Consider the following 18,503-nt stretch of genomic DNA (forward strand, 5'->3'; position numbering starts at 1 on the left):
CCCGAAATGAGGCTCAGTTTAACACACTCTGTGTGTGTTCAATCCCCCTGCCGTGGGCCGATGGTGATACGGTACAGTGAGCAGATGCTAACTGACCCTGACTCCTGAGGTCTTTCCCTTTCTTACAGCACAGGTGTGCATTGGGATCATTGTGATACTGATCATACACAACTATTGGTTCCTCTATGTCCCTTATATGACATGGCTTTACTTTGACTGGCGTACCCCAGAGCAGGGGGGCAGGAGATCCAACTGGGTCAGAAGCTGGACCGTGTGGAGGTATTTTAAGGACTATTTTCCGATTCATGTGAGTAGAATTGTTTTGTGTAGTACTATTTTGAGTTGGGAGAAGAATGGAAATTTGCTTTTATCACACACAGTTTAAGCTTTTCCCTTTTCAGAGGGAGAAAGCCAGCAGATCAGCCCAGACTAAACGGGATCTGGAAGGCTGTGTGTGAGGGGCCCTGGGCTTAGGAAATAGTTTAAAAATTGGGAAACATCACTAACCCAGAGAACTACATGAGAGTCATGTTCTCTATTTCCTTTTGACAGAGGAACTAATCATGAGGGGGTTTCTTTGTTTCTTATTGGAAACTGATCAGGGAACTTTTTTTTTTTTTTTTTTTTTTAACCTCAATACATACTGTAGCTCATCAAAACTTGGGATTTGGATCCAAGTCACAACTACATATTTGGGTTTCATCCCCATGGAGTGCTCGTTGCTGGAGCCTTTGGAAATTTTTGTACGAATTATTCGGACTTCGAACAGCTGTTTCCTGGATTCACTGCATATCTCCACGTGCTCCCATTTTGGTTCCGGTGTCCTCTCTTTCGAGAATATCTGATGAGTAGTGGTAAGTGAAGGCAGATCACTATTTCTACCATGTTCTAGGGTGGCAGGACCACACAGAATGTTCCCTCCCAAACACAGGTTTACAGTTTTGTAGTAAAACCCTTTGCTTTTTTCCCTTTCTGACACTTCACATGCTGCTTGGATGATTCTTGCCACTGGACTGAAAGTCCCAGGAAGACACAGACTGTGTCTTTTTTAACACACCTAGTGTCTAGCCTCGTGCCTGGGATATAGGAAAGTTCAATAGATGTTAATTCAATGAATAAATTCATGAGTGCATTTTGTGTATTGAGATGTGGAAGAAAGAATCTCGGGTCAAACAAGTGATAGACGGTGCCTTTGGAGAGGCACTTTGCATGTTTTTATAAACATTAGAGATGGAAAATGTGCTCCAATATGTCTTGAAGCAATGGTGGTATGTAAACCAAGCATACTTAATCTGCCTTTTTCTTCCCGGATTAAATATCATCTGGCTCAGGAATGAGTTCATTCTACTCTGCTACTCTGAACTAGGGGAAAACTCTTTGATTAATGAAACCATCATTCTACCAATTCCAAGAATACAATTTAACTGGAATGCTGGACACACTATATTAATGTGCACAGAGGCTAAGCTTGTGTTTACAGCTCTCACTGTAATTTGAAGGGTTCAGTTTGTTTGGTTTTCTGACTGGACCAGCTTATTCACTCCACATGAACTGCAGTAACTCACAAAGCGCTTTATGTTTATGGTCGCTGTGTAGGCTAACTTTACTGTCTTGCATTTCTTAGATAGAAAAGCGGATAGTCTCTATGTGAACACTTATAATTTCAGGATCAATAAGTGGCATATTCAGAGACAGAATTTTCCAGGGTCTTCCAGGTTTTCATTACGTCCTATTAATTTCTCAAATCTCTGTTGTCATTATATACCTGATAAGAAATCACTAAGCACCGGAGGATCAGGATCCCTGGCTGGGTTTTTGGGTTCTGTCTACGGACCTTCACCCGTAAAGCCCTGGGCTCTCTGTTCAGTCTGGGCTGCCACTGTATCTGGCCTCTAGAGGGCGCACCAAACCTCCAAACTACTATAGAGGCAAAAAAAAAAAAAAAAAAAAATCCCATCTCTTCCCTGTTTTGGAGACACTGATTGGGTTCGTTTTATAAAGGGAAAAAAAGGGAAATTTTTTGAATTGCCAAAAAAAAAAAAAAAAGCACAGAAATGTATTTACAGGACACAGTTGCGGTTCCAAGCCACAAGTGCGTTTGAGTGGCATAACTGAGAGCAGGTGTGGCAATTCATGGCACGAGAGATGTAGATACACCCCTCTCCGTGGCCATGGCAGATACCTATAATCAACCTGAGAGTCTTTCTCCAAGTAGTGCCCGCACACTCGCTGCCATTTACTCGAGCCGGCATTTGAGATTAAACTTGTCTCTTCACTCAGGCTTATGACATTATGAGATCTTTTCCTTTTTCCTATGACCTGAGATCTCCTAAAGGCTAAATAAAAATATCCACACTTGAAGCTCTAGGGTGTCCTTGTCTTGAAGTTTAGAGAGTTCTTGATTTTTCCTGGAACCGGCTTCCTAGGACAGCCCCTTCTACTCTGTGCCTGCCTTGGCAGCCGTCCGTCTGGGCATGAGAGACAGACGGACATGTGTACTGAACCCCCGGTAATAAAGAACCAGTAGGGTTTCAGAGGTCCTTTGCTGACCAGTGCCTGTTTTGCTCTTACCCAATAGATTTCTGTCGCTGTAAGTCCCTGTAGGTCCCGCCTCCAAACCATTCCTCTTGGTCCATTTTCATGAGTCTGTACTTACCAGGTGTCAGGCGGGACACATTCCGTGTTTCGAGACTCCTGTTCCTTCCTGTGTACCGAGTAAGGCTGGGCAGGTAGCAGAGATCAGCTCACAACAGCCTTATATACTACACAGAGGAGGTCAGTAGGAAAAGCAGCCGATAGATTCACCGAGACTTACTGATTGCTGCGGGCTCGTGAAGGTAGCGAGCAATGTATATGTCATCATATCATCGGCCTCTAGCTCAGTCTCTGCCTTGTAGCAGGTGCTCAGTACGTGTTCTGAATGAAGGAATGACTGATGTGTCAACAAGATTGCTAAGAAGGGGGAATATACATGGGAGGAGCCTATACTTTTGACTTGGGTGACAGAATAGATGATGCCCATTCCCCCTGAGAGGAAATGTTGCCAGAAGGACAACCTTGAGGAAGAATACAGCGCACTGGGTTTGGCAACATGGAACCCGAGGTGTCTTTGAGTTGTCAAGGTAGAAATGTCCACTGGGCCATTGGAAGTGTGGGTGTAGGGCCTCAGGAGGAAGATGTCCCAGGAGATGATGTTTGGGAGAACTCAGCAATTGTAAGTGGTAGTTGAATCCATGTATGTAGATAACGTTAAAAGGTGTTAGAAACGAGGAAGGAGACTGTCGTAGATCAACCTGCTGTAACGAAATACCATAGACTGGGTGGCTGAAATGATAGACGTTTATTGTTCACTGTTCTGGAGGCTGGATGTCCAAGATCAAGGCACTGGCAGATCCAGTGTCTGGTGAGAGCCCCATTGCTGGCTTGCACACAGCCAGCCATCTTATGTCTTCACATAACATAACCCCTCTCTCTTCCTCTTTTGATAAGAACACCGCTCTCATCTTGGGGCTGCATTCTCATGACCTCATTCTTTTATTCTTTCCAGAGGTCCTACTTCTTAATACCATTCTATTGGGGATTAGGGTTTATAGAAATTTTGGAGGGATACAAATATTCAGGTCTTAGAGCCTTAAGACATAGCAGCATTTACAGAGATCCTGTAAAGGGAGCCTAGAAAGGGACACTGAGAAGTGCCCGGAGGAGAGTCGGTATCTGGAAATCTAAAAGGCCCGGAAGCTATGCCTCCAGTTTCCACTGAGGGCACATGGGGCACAATGGCCGTGCCTTGAACTCAGAGGAAGTTCAAATCCATTGAGGCTCAGGGTTCTTTGCCCTCTAACCCACCACTCTCTGCCTCTTCTCTCTTTGTCTCTTTTTTTAATCTTTATTGATTTATTTTGAGAGAGAGAGCAAGCAAGCACGAGTGGGGGAGGGGTATAGAGGGAGAGAGAGAGAGTCCCAAGCAGGCTCTATGCTCAGCACAGAGCCCGGTACGGGACTCCATCCGACAACCGTGAGATCACGATCTGAGCCGAAATCAAGAGTCAGACGCTTGCTTAACTGACTGAGCCACCCAGGCTCCTGCCTCTTCTCTTAAGAAAGTGGTTGGTCACTCAGAATCCTGCATTATTCTATATTCCCCCAGTATTAGGAGCTCACAGAAAAATAAGCATATAATTTTCCTTTGAGAGATGAGGTGTGTTGTGTCTTAATAAAACGTGTCCGACATATTCTTTTATGACCAAAAACAATGGATAAAGCCAAGAATGGGAGGAAACAATAAGACATTAAAAAGGAATTATCTCTGAAATACAGGTCATGAATGGCTTGTGTTTTCCTCTTTTTTCTTTTCCTGTAAGAGTTCATGACATTTTCCTCCAAGAGGACATAGTACATTCAAAATCTGAAAAGGAATCTTTAAAGTTATTTTTATGTGGGAAAGCCTGGTACAAAGACCGAACAATTATATCACGGTCTTAAGTAAACAGTTTACCAAAGTCAGACTAGGCATTTTGGAACCATGTAAAGATCTGGTTATTTGTTAAACATCTGAACTTTTAAAACCATTTACAATATAAACGTAAGTTTGGGAAACAAGAATCCATGTAGAATATCTGACAACAGGCCCTTGTGTGTTCAGAAGATCTGTTGCAGCCTCTTGAGAAGGATATGCTTTTTGGTTCTGAGCCAGGATTCAGCAGGCTACTGATCAAGGCCACCAAATACAGCCATGCAGGCTATGACTGAACAATTGCAGGGGGCCCTTTTACTTATAATGCAGTATGAATAGAGTCCATAGAATTGAGCAGTGCACAACCTATCCAAATAAGTGGTAGATTTAACAAGTGACATGTTAAAATAATTTTTTTGATAAAATTTTAATGTTTATTTGTTTTTGAGAGACAGTGTGAGTGGGCGAGGGGCAGAGAGAGAGGGAGACACAGAATCCGAAGCAGGCTCCGGGCTCCGAGCTGTCAGCACAGAGCCCGACACGGGGCTTGAACCCACAAATGGTGAGATCATGACCTGAGCTGAATCGGACACCTAACTGACTGAGCCACCCAGGCGTCCCGATAACAAGTGACATTTTAAAGATACAGCCCATCACCTGCCAAAACGTTAGATCTAATTAATGGAATACATTACCTAAGATCTGGCTGTGTCAAAATTATAAACTACAAGTTGTTCCATATGTAAACAGGGTAGGGAATTTTGTTAAGTGTTCGCAGATGCCACAGAATATTGTGATAAAAATGCTTTCTTTTTTAAAAAAAAATTTTTTTTTAATTATTCATTTTTGAGACAGAGAGAGAGAGAGCATGAATGGGGGAAGGTCAGAGAGAGAGGGAGACACAGAATCCGAAACAGGCTCCAGGCTCTGAGCTGTCAGCACAGAGCCCAACGCGGGGCTCGAACTCACGGAGCGCGAGATCACAACCTGAGCCGAAGTCGGACGCTTAACCGACTGAGCCACCCAGGCGCCCCAAAATGCTCTCATTTTTAAAACACAATAAGTACTTACCCTTTTTGTTTTATTCACTAAGGGCCAGTCTCAGTTTCTAAGAAGAGTGTGTCCCATGTGCTGAGCAAGGAGGGAGGCGGAAACATTTCAGTCATAGTTCTTGGGGGCGCGGAAGAATCGCTGGATGCCCATCCTGGAAAATTCACTCTGTTCATCCGCCAGCGGAAAGGATTTGTTAAAATTGCTTTGACCCATGGGTAAGTAGTTTCTCATTTCAGGTACCTGGGTCAGAGAAGTTAAGACATTATTTAAAAAAAAAAAATTTTTTTTTAACGTTTATTAATTTTGGAGAAACAGACATGGTGTGAGTGGGGGAGGGGCAGAGAGAGAGAGAGAGAGAGAGGGAGACACAGAATCCGAAGCAGGCTCCAGCTCTGATCTGTCAGCGCAAAGCCCAACGTGGGGCTCGAACTCAACGAACTGTGAGATCATGACCTGAGCCGAAGTCGGACGCTCAACCGACTGAGCCACCCAGGCGCCCCTAGAAATTAAGACATTATTAAATGAACACAGAGAAATAAAGTATTGTTTCTTGTCCTTAAAGGCAGACCTCTTCTTAGTTGACCTGACAGTAAAAGTAGATGTTAGTGTTCATGGGGAATGGAATACAACCTTCCCAGTAAGGTCGTTCAGTGTCACGGCATCCAGCACCTACACTCACCTTGCAAAGCAAAGCAAACAAAAAAGGTACAAAATTTTATATTCACGGTACAGATTTCCAGTCAAGTGAACAAATGAACCATGGCCCAAACTATAGGTGGAAAAGAAGTTTCCTGGAGCCTTGATTGGCTCTCGAATAAACTTCTGTAAATTGCTAGGCTGCTGAAGTCCCTTCTCAAACGATTTCAAGTATAAGTTTCATGGTGTGGAACATGAAATTAGCAGGATAGGGAGGCAGAGGAACATTGAAAAATTGTCAGGAATAGGTTGCAAAAGCCAGCTGGACAGAATAAAATACTTAAATCCCTTCCATTGAAAATTTGTACTCTTCCCCTTTGTTATTTGTAGCGCCTCCTTGGTCCCAGTGTTTTCTTTTGGAGAAAATGAGCTGTTTAAACAAGTTAACAACCCTGAAGGCTCATGGCTTCGAACCGTGCAAGAGAGGCTACAGAAGATCATGGGGTTTGCTTTGCCTCTTTTCCATGCCAGAGGGATTTTTCAATACAATTTTGGCCTGATGCCATACAGGAAACCGATCCACACTGTTGGTATGTACCTCAAGGACCAAACGCTTGTTAGAATAAATAAAAGTATTACCTAACTTTGAGCCACGTTACTGTTATTGATTGTGGTGTTAGTGCAAGAGAAGTGGCTTCAAGTAAGAACTTCCTAAAATAAGAATCCTATAGATGTTATTTGAGCTTTATGTATGATACGTCTTTAGCTAAGAAATCACTATTTTTCACTTGGGAATTGAATACTTTCAAGAATACTGCTATTGAACTACAGGGAGAATCCAATTTAGACATAGAGTTTCTTTCTTTTTTCCTTTTTTTTTTTTTTTAATTTTTATTTATTTATTTTTGAGAGGGAGAGAGTGAGCAGGCTAGGGGCAGAGAGAGGGAGAGAGAGAATCCCAAGCAGGCTTTGTATTGTCAGTGCACAGCCCGATGCAGGGCTCAAACCTACGAATCGCAAGATTGTGACCTGAGCCGAAATCAAGAGCTGGACGTTTAACTGCCTGAGCCACCCAGGCTCCCCTAGACATAAAATTTCTAGTATTGAATATGAATCTATTTCTCTGCTCGAGCAGATCGTAACGTAGCAGTCCTTTGATGAATGTGTTACATCACAGTCTATTAATGTATGCAGATTTCTGTGTAATGAATATCTTCATCATATTCAGTTCACATAGGCATCAGTCTGTATAGCAAAAACAATTTTGGGAGGCCACTCACTGTAGTTGTATGTATTCTAATATAGACTGATCTTATTTTTAAAAAGTTGTATATTGGGGAGACTTGAGATGGGGGAGGAGGGTGACAGACCATGTTGACAGAAGGACTGAGGAGCAGAGTAATTAGCTCTTCACATCGAAAGTGACCTGGACCGCCCAGCAGGAGAAAGGGCAGAGCCAGACCCTAGGAGCACAATTAACCAAACTGTATATACTTCATCTGAAACTGGAAGTAATAGTTTCACCAGAGACAGTCCATTAAATGCCATTCAAAATGTTTTTAGGTCTGTTTCCTTAGAACCGGATTTTACCGCTTTCAGTTTCTGAGAGCATTGCATCTCACGTGCAGTCACATGACACTATTTTTAACTGTGTATTTAACTCACATGGAACGTTAGCAGACTGTTGATTAGTTACTGTAATGGTAACACAGAGATAAGTTTGCCGTTGGTGTTTTTTCCAAGAGAAGCTGGTTACATTTCTTTGGCTATATATATAAATATATATAAATAGGTTACAATATATATATATATATATATGTGTGTGTGTATATATATATATATATATAAATAGGTTGCAAAATATATATTATATATAAATATATATATTTATATATATATTTAAGCAGGTAATCAACATGTTTTAGAGCATGATTTTTCTATGTCCTGATGCTGGGTTTGGTCCCTTATGTGCAAAGTACTATAGTTGGCATTTGGGGGGATATAAGGAAAATGGAAAGACATTATTTTTAGGAACTGAAGTTTAAGTGTAACTCATACACGCGTGAAATAGGTTGCCAGTGTTGAAAGCCAAGTGTACTTTGTTGGATTAAATGATTACAGTTATCACCCAATGGGGTTAAACTTTAGTTTTAAGTGGTTATCCCTTGACACAGCCTAGTTTTAACTCTGCTGACAAATAATTATTTGGTCAGGGGTCAGATAGAAATGACCAGATCTGAACTCGTTGTTAAGACTAGCAACCAGAGGTCTGGTTTTTCACTCATGCCTGTCTAATGTGCTTCTCTCTAACATTTAGAATAAGGGAAACTTGCTTCAGTCCATCCTTTCTGCTTACCTCCCAAACAATTGTATCGGAAATACCACGTCTTGTCTCTAGCATCTTCAGTGTCCTGCCAGTATTTGAAACCTTTTAAAAAAGGAAGCTGAAAATATGAACATTTACATAACACCTCAGCCGCCACGAGATTGATTTTATCATCAGCCAGATGACTGAGGCCCGCCTGATTTGAGTGAACCAGACCCGCACAGACCATGTGCATTTAAGGACTTTTATTTGAAATAACCCAAGTAAGGATAGAATATGGACAATTCCTTAGACAAAAGCAGAGCTATGTATCAACCCAATGCAATGTGATATTGCAACAGAGACCTAAGTTGCTGTGTGCATTTCCATTTTAAATTAATGCACTTCAAGCCCAGAGTTGTTTCTTTGCTGACTCCCTGACAGAGCCCAGGCAGGTCAGGTCGCATCCATACCAGCAACTTATTTTCTGATCTCTCTGCTCCCCTTCTACTTAATTAAGAGTTTATATTTTAAAAAATAAATTAAAATAAATGGGGCACCTGGGTGGCTCAGTCGGTCAAGCATTTGACTTTGGCTCAGGTCGTGATCTCACCGCTCGTGAGTTCGAACCTCGCGTCGGGCTCTGTGCTGGCCGCTCAGAGCCTGGAGCCCGCTTCGGATTCTGTGTCTCCCTCTCTCTCTCTGCCCCTGTCCCGCTCGTGTGCGCTCTCTCTCCCTCTCAAAAATAAACAAACGTTTAAAAAAAAAAAAGCGATTAAAATAAAAGAGTTTGTGAACTGAACTCTACCTCGCATCATGAAGACTCAGTAAATATTAGTTCAGTTCATCCTCAATCATCACTTCATCTTTAATTCTCTCACTGACCGCTGTCTGGAGATGCTCAGATTATCCACCCTACACACGTCCACACGTCTGTGGGGCTTCACTTCCTCATCGACGTTAGAGCATTCATTTCAGCGTCAACGATTCTCTAATACTAGTGAGAATTACTAACACTGCAAGGCTGTGTCTGCTAATATCCTACTAATTAAGTCCTTTTAGAAGAAATATGTTCTCATTAAACCCAAAGTGCCATCATCAGGTTACAGTTACCTTCCGTGCACTTCTGACACCAAACCTTGCTAACCCACCAGGTTTCTCTGTGTCCTCCATCAAAACCCTCTTTCCTCTTTGCTGAGGGTCATTCAGTGCTTACGAAAGGGAAGTTGGTGGTGGGATGAGTGAAATAGGGGATGAGGATTAAGGAGTTTACTTGCTGCGATAAGCACCGGGCGATATATGGAAGTGTTCAATCACTATATTGTACACCCGAAACTGATATTACAGTGTAGGTTAACTAATATTACAGTGTAGGCTACACAGGACTAGAATTAAAATGAAAAAAGTAATATAAGAAGCTGCCATATATTTCCTTTATGCATTTCAAAAATAGTATACAATTTACGTATTTTATGTTATTGTTGGTTTATCAAAATACAATAAAGCGTTCACAAAGTCGTGATTCGTTACATAAATAATGGAGAGAAACTGATTTAACGATCGCGTGCATCATCATAATCAGAAGGGATAATTGAAAGAAGTTTCGACTTTAAGAACAATGTGTAAAGGAGTGCAATTCCTGGGAATTGTTTCTTTCCACAGTATAGAGCTCCAGGAGGCCCGCCGGGATTTTGTCTTACTGTTCCCTGCTGTATTCCCAGGGCCCACAGAGTAGGAGCTCAAGACCCATTTGTAAACAAATCGTTCTTCAGTTATGCCTGTCTGATGATACTTCTTAAGTTTTTAAATACCTAACAAGTAGACGTTAAAAATTTTAAGGCAGTCTACTTTAAAAAAATTTTTTTTAACGTTTATTTATTTTTGAGACAGAGAGAGACAAAGCATGAATGGGGGAGGGGCACAGAGAGAGGGAGACACAGAATCGGAAGCAGGCTCCAGGCTCTGAGCCATCAGCCCAGAGCCCGACGCGGGGCTCGAACTCATGGATCGTGAGATCGTGACCTGAGCCGAAGTCGGACGCTCAACCGACTGAGCCACCCAGGCACCCCAAGGCAGGCTACTTTTAAATTCATGTTGTAGAGCCCGTGCGCGTAGTATGATGGGAAGTTGCATGTTTGGGCAAGAAAGCAAGAGACAAGGGAGGCTTGCCATTTAAAAAGGGGGAAATTTCACGTACCATTGTATGTGTTGATTTTAATTTCTGTAAGTTTATGTTGAAAAATTTCAAAGGTTCAGAAAAGTTTCATGAGTAGTAAAATGAACCCCTGTGTGCCTTTCTCCCACACTTGTAACATTTTGCTACAGTTCTTCTCTCTCTAATGGTCTAATACAGCACTGAACTTTCTGATAGGAGCTGAAATCACGACATCTGCTTCTATGTGTCTCTTAAGAGCAAGATGATTCTCTTCTCTGATGTCAGTGCAATTTAGGAAATTGAACGTTGATCAAGGACCGTTAACCAGTGTACAGCCTATATTTCAAATTTCACCAATGGCCACAATCGTTGCCTTGTCAGCTGTGCTTTTTGGGGAATGGGGTGGGTCACGTGTCTTTTCCCCCAAACAGAATCATACATCGCATTGAATTTTCGCATCTCTTTAGCCTGCTTTAGGCTGGGATCGTTTTTCAACTTGCCTTTGTCTTTATGACAGGAGCGATTTGGAGGAGTATAGGCCAGTGGTTTCTAGAATGTTCCTCACTGTGGGTTGGTATGGTCCGTCGTGGTTATATTCCAGTTACGTGTCTGTGGCAAGAATTCCACAGGAATGCTGGTGCGTCTTCCTCAGGACCTCGTGTATCAGGAAGCTGTTGATGTCAGTTTGTCCCACTGTTGGTGATACTCACTTTGATCACTTGAGTGGGGTGTTTGCCAGGTTTCTCTACCATAAAGATAAATTACAGAGATTTGTCTACAGAAACCTTTATATGTTTACATACGTAAATATATCATGTATCTTAGATTTATATTTATAAATATAAAGACTTTTTCCTTTTCATCAACAAGTAACCTGGGGATGGTGTTACTTAGACACTGTAATTGTCCTGTTCATCAGACTTTACTTGGTGGCTTTACTATCCATTGATAATTCTTACCTGAATCGATTATTGCAATCATGATTGCAAACTGGTGGTTTTCCAGCTCTAGTATTCCTTCCATATTAATTAGTTGGCATTTACCATAAGGAAAAGTCCTCCTTCCTCCCAGTGTTAGATTATTTGAATTCTGGATACCCAGAGAGGCTTATCAGCTGTGTTTGCAAGGGTCATGGGAAAGGGTCCCTTCCCATCTTGTCCAGCCCCATAACTTACCCTGACTTTCTGGTTCTATTAATTCCTCAGCCTAAATTTTATTATGGATGTGATAGAAGTGTTTGTTTCACTTTTTAAAAATTAATTTTTAAATTTGCATCCAAATTAGTTAGTATGTAGTGCAACAGTGATTTCAGGAGTACATTCCTTAATGCCCCTTCCCCATTTAGCCCATCCCCCCCTCCCACAACCCTTTCAGCAACCCTCTGTTTGTTCTCTATATTTAAGAGTCTCTTATGTTTTATCCCCCTCCCTGGTTTTAAATTATTTTTGCTTCCCTTCCCTTATGTTCATCTGCTTAGTATCTTCAAGTCCTCATATGAGGACTTTGAAGTCATATGATATTTGTCTCTCTCTTACTCATTTCGCTTAGCATAATACCCTCCAGTTCCATCCACATAGTTGAAAAAGGCAAGATTTCATTCTTTTTGATTGCCGAGTAATAACTCCATTGTGTGTGTGTGTGTGTGTGTGTGTGTGTGTGTGTGTGTATACACCACATCTTCTTTATCCATTCATCCGTCGATGGACATTTGGGCTCTTTTCATACTTTGGCTATTGTCGTTTGCACTGCTATAAACATTGGGGTGCATGTGCCCCTTTGAAACAGCACACCTGTATCCCTTGGATAAATACCTAGCAGAGTGCAATTGCTGGGTCATAGGGTAGTTCTATTTTTAATTTTTTGAGGAGCCTCCATAATGTTTTCCAGAGTGGCTGCACCAGTTTGCATTCCCACCAGTAGTGCAAAACTGTTCCCCTTTCTCCACATCCTCCTCAACATCTGTAGTTGCCTGAGTTGTTAATTTTTAGCCATTCTGATAGGTGTGAGGTGGTATCTCATTGTGGTTTTTGACTTCTCTTTCCCTGGTGATGAGTGGTGTTGAGCATGTTTTCGTGTGTCTATTCACATCTGGATGTCTTCTTTGGAGAAGTGTCTATTCGTGTCTTTTGCCCATTTCTTCACTGGATTGTTTGTTTTATGGGTGTTGTGTTTGATAAGTTCTCTATAGATTTTGAATACTAACCCTTTATCTGATACGTCATTTGCACATATCTTCTCCCATTCTGTCGGTTGCCTTTTAGTTTTGCCGATTGTTTCCTTAGCTGTGCAGAAGCTTTTTATTTTGATGAGGTCCCAATACTTCATTTTTGCTGGCTTCCCTTGCCTCCAGAGACGTGTTGAGTAAGAAGTTGCTGTGGCTGAGGTCAAAGGGGTTTTTACCTGCTTTCTCCTCTAGGATTTTGATGGCTTCTTGTTTTACGTTTGGGTCTTTCATCCATTTTGAGTTTATTTTTGTGTATGATGTAAGAAAGTGGTCCAGGTTCATTTTTCTGCACGTCACTGTCCAGTTTTCCCAGCACCGCTTGCTGAAGAGAGTGTCTTTATTCCATTGGATATTCTTTCCTGCTTTGTCAAAGATTAGTTGGCCATACGTTCGTGGGTCCATTTCTGGGTTTTCTATTCTGTTCCATTGATCTGAGTGTCTGTTTTTGTACCAGTACCATACTGTCTTGATGATTACAGCATTGTAATACAGCTTGAAGTCTGGGATTGTGATGCCTCCTGCTTCGGTTTTCTTTTTCAAGATTGCTTTGGCTATTCGGGGTCTTTCCTGGTTCCATACAAATTTTAGGATTGTTTGTTCTAGCTCTTTGAAGAATGCTGGTGCTCTTTTGATAGGGATTGCTGTTTCACTTTTATATTTGTGGCAAAATGAAAAAAATATAATCATTGCCATTAAGAAATTGCTTCTTTCCATTGTGGGCCCAGTGTGATGGCAGGCCCCAGCCACACAAAGAAATCAAAATGGACATTAAGAAGCCATTTGTCGTGCCTCAGCCACATGTACAGAAGCAAGTGATACGGCCTTGGGGTCTGATTCAGAGGGTCTTAGGTGGTTTCATTTGTCTTCCCTGAGCCTCAGATTTTACAACTCTAAAGAGGAAACTGTTACAATTGTCCTGTCTTCTCCAAGGGTTATTCTGCGGATCAGATGACATTGTACGTGAGAAAGCACTTTGTGCACCCCCAGAATAGGAGAGTACAGGCTGATGTACAGCCCGGGGGGCTTCCTGACCAGACTGTTGAGTGCTATTAAACGTGTTTCCATCTCTCTGTGTACGTGTCCTTGCTGAAGTGTTCGTCGAAATCAAATCATGAGGAAATTGACAAATTCAGGTTGTGGGACATTCAGATTGTGTTAAACAACTGGCCTAGACTCTTCAAAAATATTAATTTCCTGAAAGACCAAAAAGAGAGAGTACTCAAAGACACAGCAGCTGTCATGGATGGTTGGGGGGGGGTAGGGGGTGGCAATCAGCTGTAAGGATATCATGGAGACAGTTTATCAAGTTTGAATGTGAACTAAGTACAAAATAATTGTGTAGAGGTTAGATGCCTTGGGTATGAGAATGGTGTATTTAAAAAGGACAGCGTTCTTGGGGCGCCTGGGTGGCCCAGTCAGTTAAGCGTCCGACTTCAGCCCAGGTCATCATCTCACGGTTCGTGAGTTCGAGCTCCGCGTCAGGCTCTGTGCTGACAGCTCGGAGACTGGAGTCTGCTTCGGATTCTGTGTCTCTTCCCTCTCTCTGCCCCTCCCTAGCTTATGCTTGCTCTCTGTGTCAAAAATAAATAAACTTAAAAAAAAATAAGAAAATAAAATAAAATAAAAAGGACAGTGTTCTTGAGGCGCCTGGGTGGTTCAGTCTGTGAAGCGTCTGGCTCTTGATTTCAGCTCAGGTTATGATCTCACGGTTTGTGGGATCGAGCCCTGCATCAGGCTGTGTGCTGACAGCACAGAGCCTTTTTGGGATTCTCTGTCTCCCTCTTTCTTTCTGCCCCTCCCGCTCACTCTCTCCCTCTCTCTCAAAAATAAATAATAAACATTAAAAAAGAAGGACAGTGTTGTTGTACTTAAGAACCACATGCCAAATGTTTAGGGACGATAATACAATCGAACCACTGATGTCTACAACTTACTTTCAAATGGGTCTACAAAAATAAAAATAATACACATGTATATCTGCGCGTGCACACGTGGGTACCCGCGCTTGTGCGCAAAACGTTCAAAGCTGGTGAGTCTAGAAGAAGAGTACTCAGGTGCTTATTGTATCATTCTTGCTATAGATGGGGAAAGGAATGTACTTTAATAAAATAAAACTGGTTTGAACCCACTTGACAAAAGTAGTGGATTATGTTTCATGTCTGAGTATATCCTGATGAGGAAAAAAAAAAAAAAAAAAGCACGATAAGGGATTCTCTGGAATACAAAGAAAGGAAGGGGAACCTAATTTAAATTTAAATGTCAAGTAGGGGTTTAAAGAGATAATGTTAAGGGGATTGGTGTGGTGCCCAGTGTAACACAGTAAGTGTTTAATGAATGTTCTTGAGTGTGTGTGTGTGTGTGTGTGTGTGTGTGTGTGTGTGTGTGTGTGGAAGCACACACACACACACACACACACACACACACACACACACGCATGCTCTTTCCTCGCGTCAGGCATATTATTTGAGCCTCCGCCATAAGCCAGAGTTTCAATAAACCCAGGTTTCGTGGGCACCCACATTTTGACCCTTTCCAACCCCCTCTGCCTACAGCCTAGCCTTTCTCTAGCGTCCAGCTGTGTAGCAGCCCGAGAAAGAGCAATTCCTGTGTGAGATCAGTCGAGAGATCAACTCTGGAATTTTCAGAATTAAAGAAAAACAGCAAAGATTTCTTGTTGCCAAAGACCTACTCTTGGTCTCAGTGAGAAGAAAATAATGCCCATTTCCAAACTCCTCTCCAGCTGCCTATGCAACGGCTCGTGAAGCTGCTCATTCCCCATCTGAGGTCAATACGACACGACACCATAGAAACGAGGGAAGGCTGCTTGCTGTGTGAGGCCGTGAGCGCGTAGCTCAGCTCCAATTGCTGGATGGGACTGGGAAATGGAACACACGAGCTCTAAAAAGCACCAGAACGTGAACAGGAGCTGTGATTCCCGACTCTACCACCAGGAGAGATGTTGGCTGATTTTTTCCAGGGCAAGGAGTTTCATGTCTGAGAGCAGCCATTTTTTTTTCCCCTTTGTGTTGTCAAAAGAGAGTAACAGGGCAGTTTGCAGCTAACATAAGCTTAGCTTTGTTTTCTTCCTCTGAGTGATAAAAAATCTCCTTTTTTGTGGAGACCGAGGATTCTGGTCTTCCGGGGCTCTGGGGACTCTTCTCAGATTTGCATGGTTTTGTTTTGTCACCTCTGTCTTTACCCCTCAAGAAGTAATTGAGAGGGGGCACCTGGTGGCTCAATCAGTTGAGCGTCCGACTTCATTTCAGGTCGTGATCTTGCAGTCCGCAAGTTCGAGCCCCGCGTTGGGCTCTGTGCTGACAGCTCAGAGTCTGGAGCCTGTTTCGGATTCTGTGTGTGTGTGTCTCTCTCTGACCCTCCCCCATTCATGCTTTCTCTCTGTCTCAAAAATAAATAAACGTTAAAAAAATTTAAAAAAAAAGTAATTGAGAAAGATTTCTTGCTTCCCGGTCCAATTTTTGTAATGAGGGACAGGGGCACCAGCTTTATATTTTTAATTCCTGTTTTGTTGTTTTTTTTTAATATAGTTTTGAAATTTCCAGTACCTCAGTTTCCCTACACATAAACAAGAGAAAGGCAAGGAGGAAGCTGTCCATCTCACACTTTAAAGGGGAAAGTCTTATGATGGATTTAATATCTATGGGCATGTTTGAGCTTTCTGGAAGAGCCACCTGAAATATACAAACAACCATGAATAAGAAAAGAACAGGATTGAAATTATCTGTAGGAAAACGCGTAGGAAATAAGACTTGATTAATAATTCAGAATCCATGAGTCTTTTTTTTAATGTTTGTTTATTTTTGAGAGAGAGTGGGGGAGGGGCAAAAAGAGAAGGAGAGAGAGTCCCAAGCAGGCTCCATGCTGTCAGTGCGGACCCTGACACGGGGCTCGATCTTACAACCATGAGATCATGACCTGAGCCAAAATCTAGAGTCAGATGCTCAATCGACTGAGCCACCCAGGTGCCAAGAATTCATGATTTAAAAAAAATTTTTTTATAAACTTTTTTTTAACATTTTTATCCATTTTTGAGAGACAGAGACAGGCTGTGAGCGGGGGAGGGGCGGAGAGAGAGAGAGGGAGACACAGAATCTGAAGCAGGCTCCGGACTCCGAGCTGTCAGCACAGAGCCTGATGGCGGGGCCTGAACTCATAAACCGTGAGATCATGACCTGAGCTGAAGTCGGATGCTCAACCGACTGAGCCACCCAGGTGCCCCTAAATTTTTTTTTAATGTTTATTTATTTTTGAGAGAGAGAGAGAGACAGAGTGCAAGCAGGGGTGGGGCAGAGAGGGAGGGAGACACAGTATCCGAAGAAGGCTCCAGGCTCTGAGCTGTCAGCGCAGAGCCTGATGTGGGGCCTGAACTCATGAACCGTGAGATCATGACCTGAGCCGACATTGGACGCTTCACCGACTGAGCCACCCGGGTGCCCCAGAATTCATGAATTTTATTTAAAGTAATCTGGGAACAACATCTTCTTAGATCCCTGTGCCTCTTGCTAAGTCCCCGGCCCCCCGACTTCCACCTCGAATAATCGTACGTACTTGACCTCTCTTGGGATTAATTTCACTTAACAGAAGCTATTTCTATAAAACCGTACATTTGCTAGTAGATTGGCAACGGCTAGTAGATTCTCAAGTCACCTGCAGATTTCTCAATTTCTTCCTGAAACAAAAAGGTCAGAGTCAGAAGGAAGTTTCAAGATCGTTGAGTTCTACTTTTTCATCCTATACATGTGAAAATCACGGCCAGGGAGGAAGTTACTCGGTAGCTCGGTGCGCTTGGTAGTCTAGTGTTTTCTGTGCAGCCCCAGCTCCTCTTTCACCCCACATTAGCCTTCTCCTCAGCCGTATTTCCAACCACAACCGACGGTAAGAGAGTTCCAGTTTGTGGAATGACAAAGGACTGATGCCTACTCTATGTAAATTTGACATCCAGGCTATCAGAGCTGTATGTGAGATTCCTGAGGCTATATCTGCTTAAAAACTTAGCAATGTAAGAATATTAATACTGCAGTAAGGTGATATGATACGTATCTACTATATATGTCTCCTTATTGCATCATTAGATAGATGATAGATTGATAGGTAGGTAGATAGGTAGATAGCTAGAGAGCTAAAGTGATAGAGGTATCTTCTTAATAATACATTTCGTCCTATGTGTATGTGTATCACTACCTTCTCTGCGCCTCCTTACCTCCTGTGCTGATTTTTATTACTTCCTTCTTTCTCTGTGACTTAACATTTGCTTGGTTTTCTCTTAACTCACCCACCACCTGTTACTGACATGGGTTTGAACCTTGGGTGTACCACGGAATGACTTAGGGTAGACCAAAGGAAACCTCCTGTGCCCCCTCTGAGTTCCATTCTATTACCCATGGCCCCACTTGAGCTCCTGCCCAAGTTGCTCCTGGGTAATAAGAACCTCTTTGCCGCGGGTCACGGAACATCCTGTAGGTTTTCAACTCTTGGCATCAGTAAGCTGCATTAGGCCAGCAGGGGGAGCAGTGAGCAGCAGGGAAAGACCCAGGAAAGCAGGTGCCAAAGCCATGTGTATCCTGTAGTTTCTAAAAATCTGAGACAACTCTAGACACCTTTTGAAATATGTAGAGAAGTTGACAGGTTAAAAAAATAATTAGTTCATTTTTAATTACAG

At 42.5% G+C, this 18,503-nt stretch overlaps 1 protein-coding gene across 7 annotated transcripts in view; it reads left to right on the plus strand.

Annotated features, from left to right (window-relative positions):
- MOGAT1 (monoacylglycerol O-acyltransferase 1) overlaps positions 1–18,503 on the plus strand; it is a 42,054-nt gene that overhangs the window by 13,297 nt on the left and 10,254 nt on the right. For 4 of the 7 annotated variants that reach the window (XR_006220944.1, XM_007086230.2, XM_042995447.1 and 1 more), the window contains exons 2-5: positions 129–307; positions 650–854; positions 5,547–5,721; positions 6,533–6,732. Coding sequence is in view for 6 of the 7 variants with exons in the window: in XM_007086230.2 (XP_007086292.2) it covers positions 129–307; positions 650–854; positions 5,547–5,721; positions 6,533–6,732 (759 nt within the window). In the remaining variant the exon portion in view is untranslated. Of the gene's footprint in view, positions 1–128; positions 308–649; positions 855–5,546; positions 5,722–6,532; positions 6,733–15,566; positions 16,110–18,503 lie in introns of those variants that run through there. The other 3 variants (XM_042995451.1, XM_042995448.1, XM_042995449.1) reach the window with 2 other exon arrangements.

Source organism: Panthera tigris, chromosome C1 (assembly GCF_018350195.1).
Source record: "Panthera tigris isolate Pti1 chromosome C1, P.tigris_Pti1_mat1.1, whole genome shotgun sequence".
Classification (NCBI taxonomy): domain Eukaryota; kingdom Metazoa; phylum Chordata; class Mammalia; order Carnivora; family Felidae; genus Panthera; species Panthera tigris.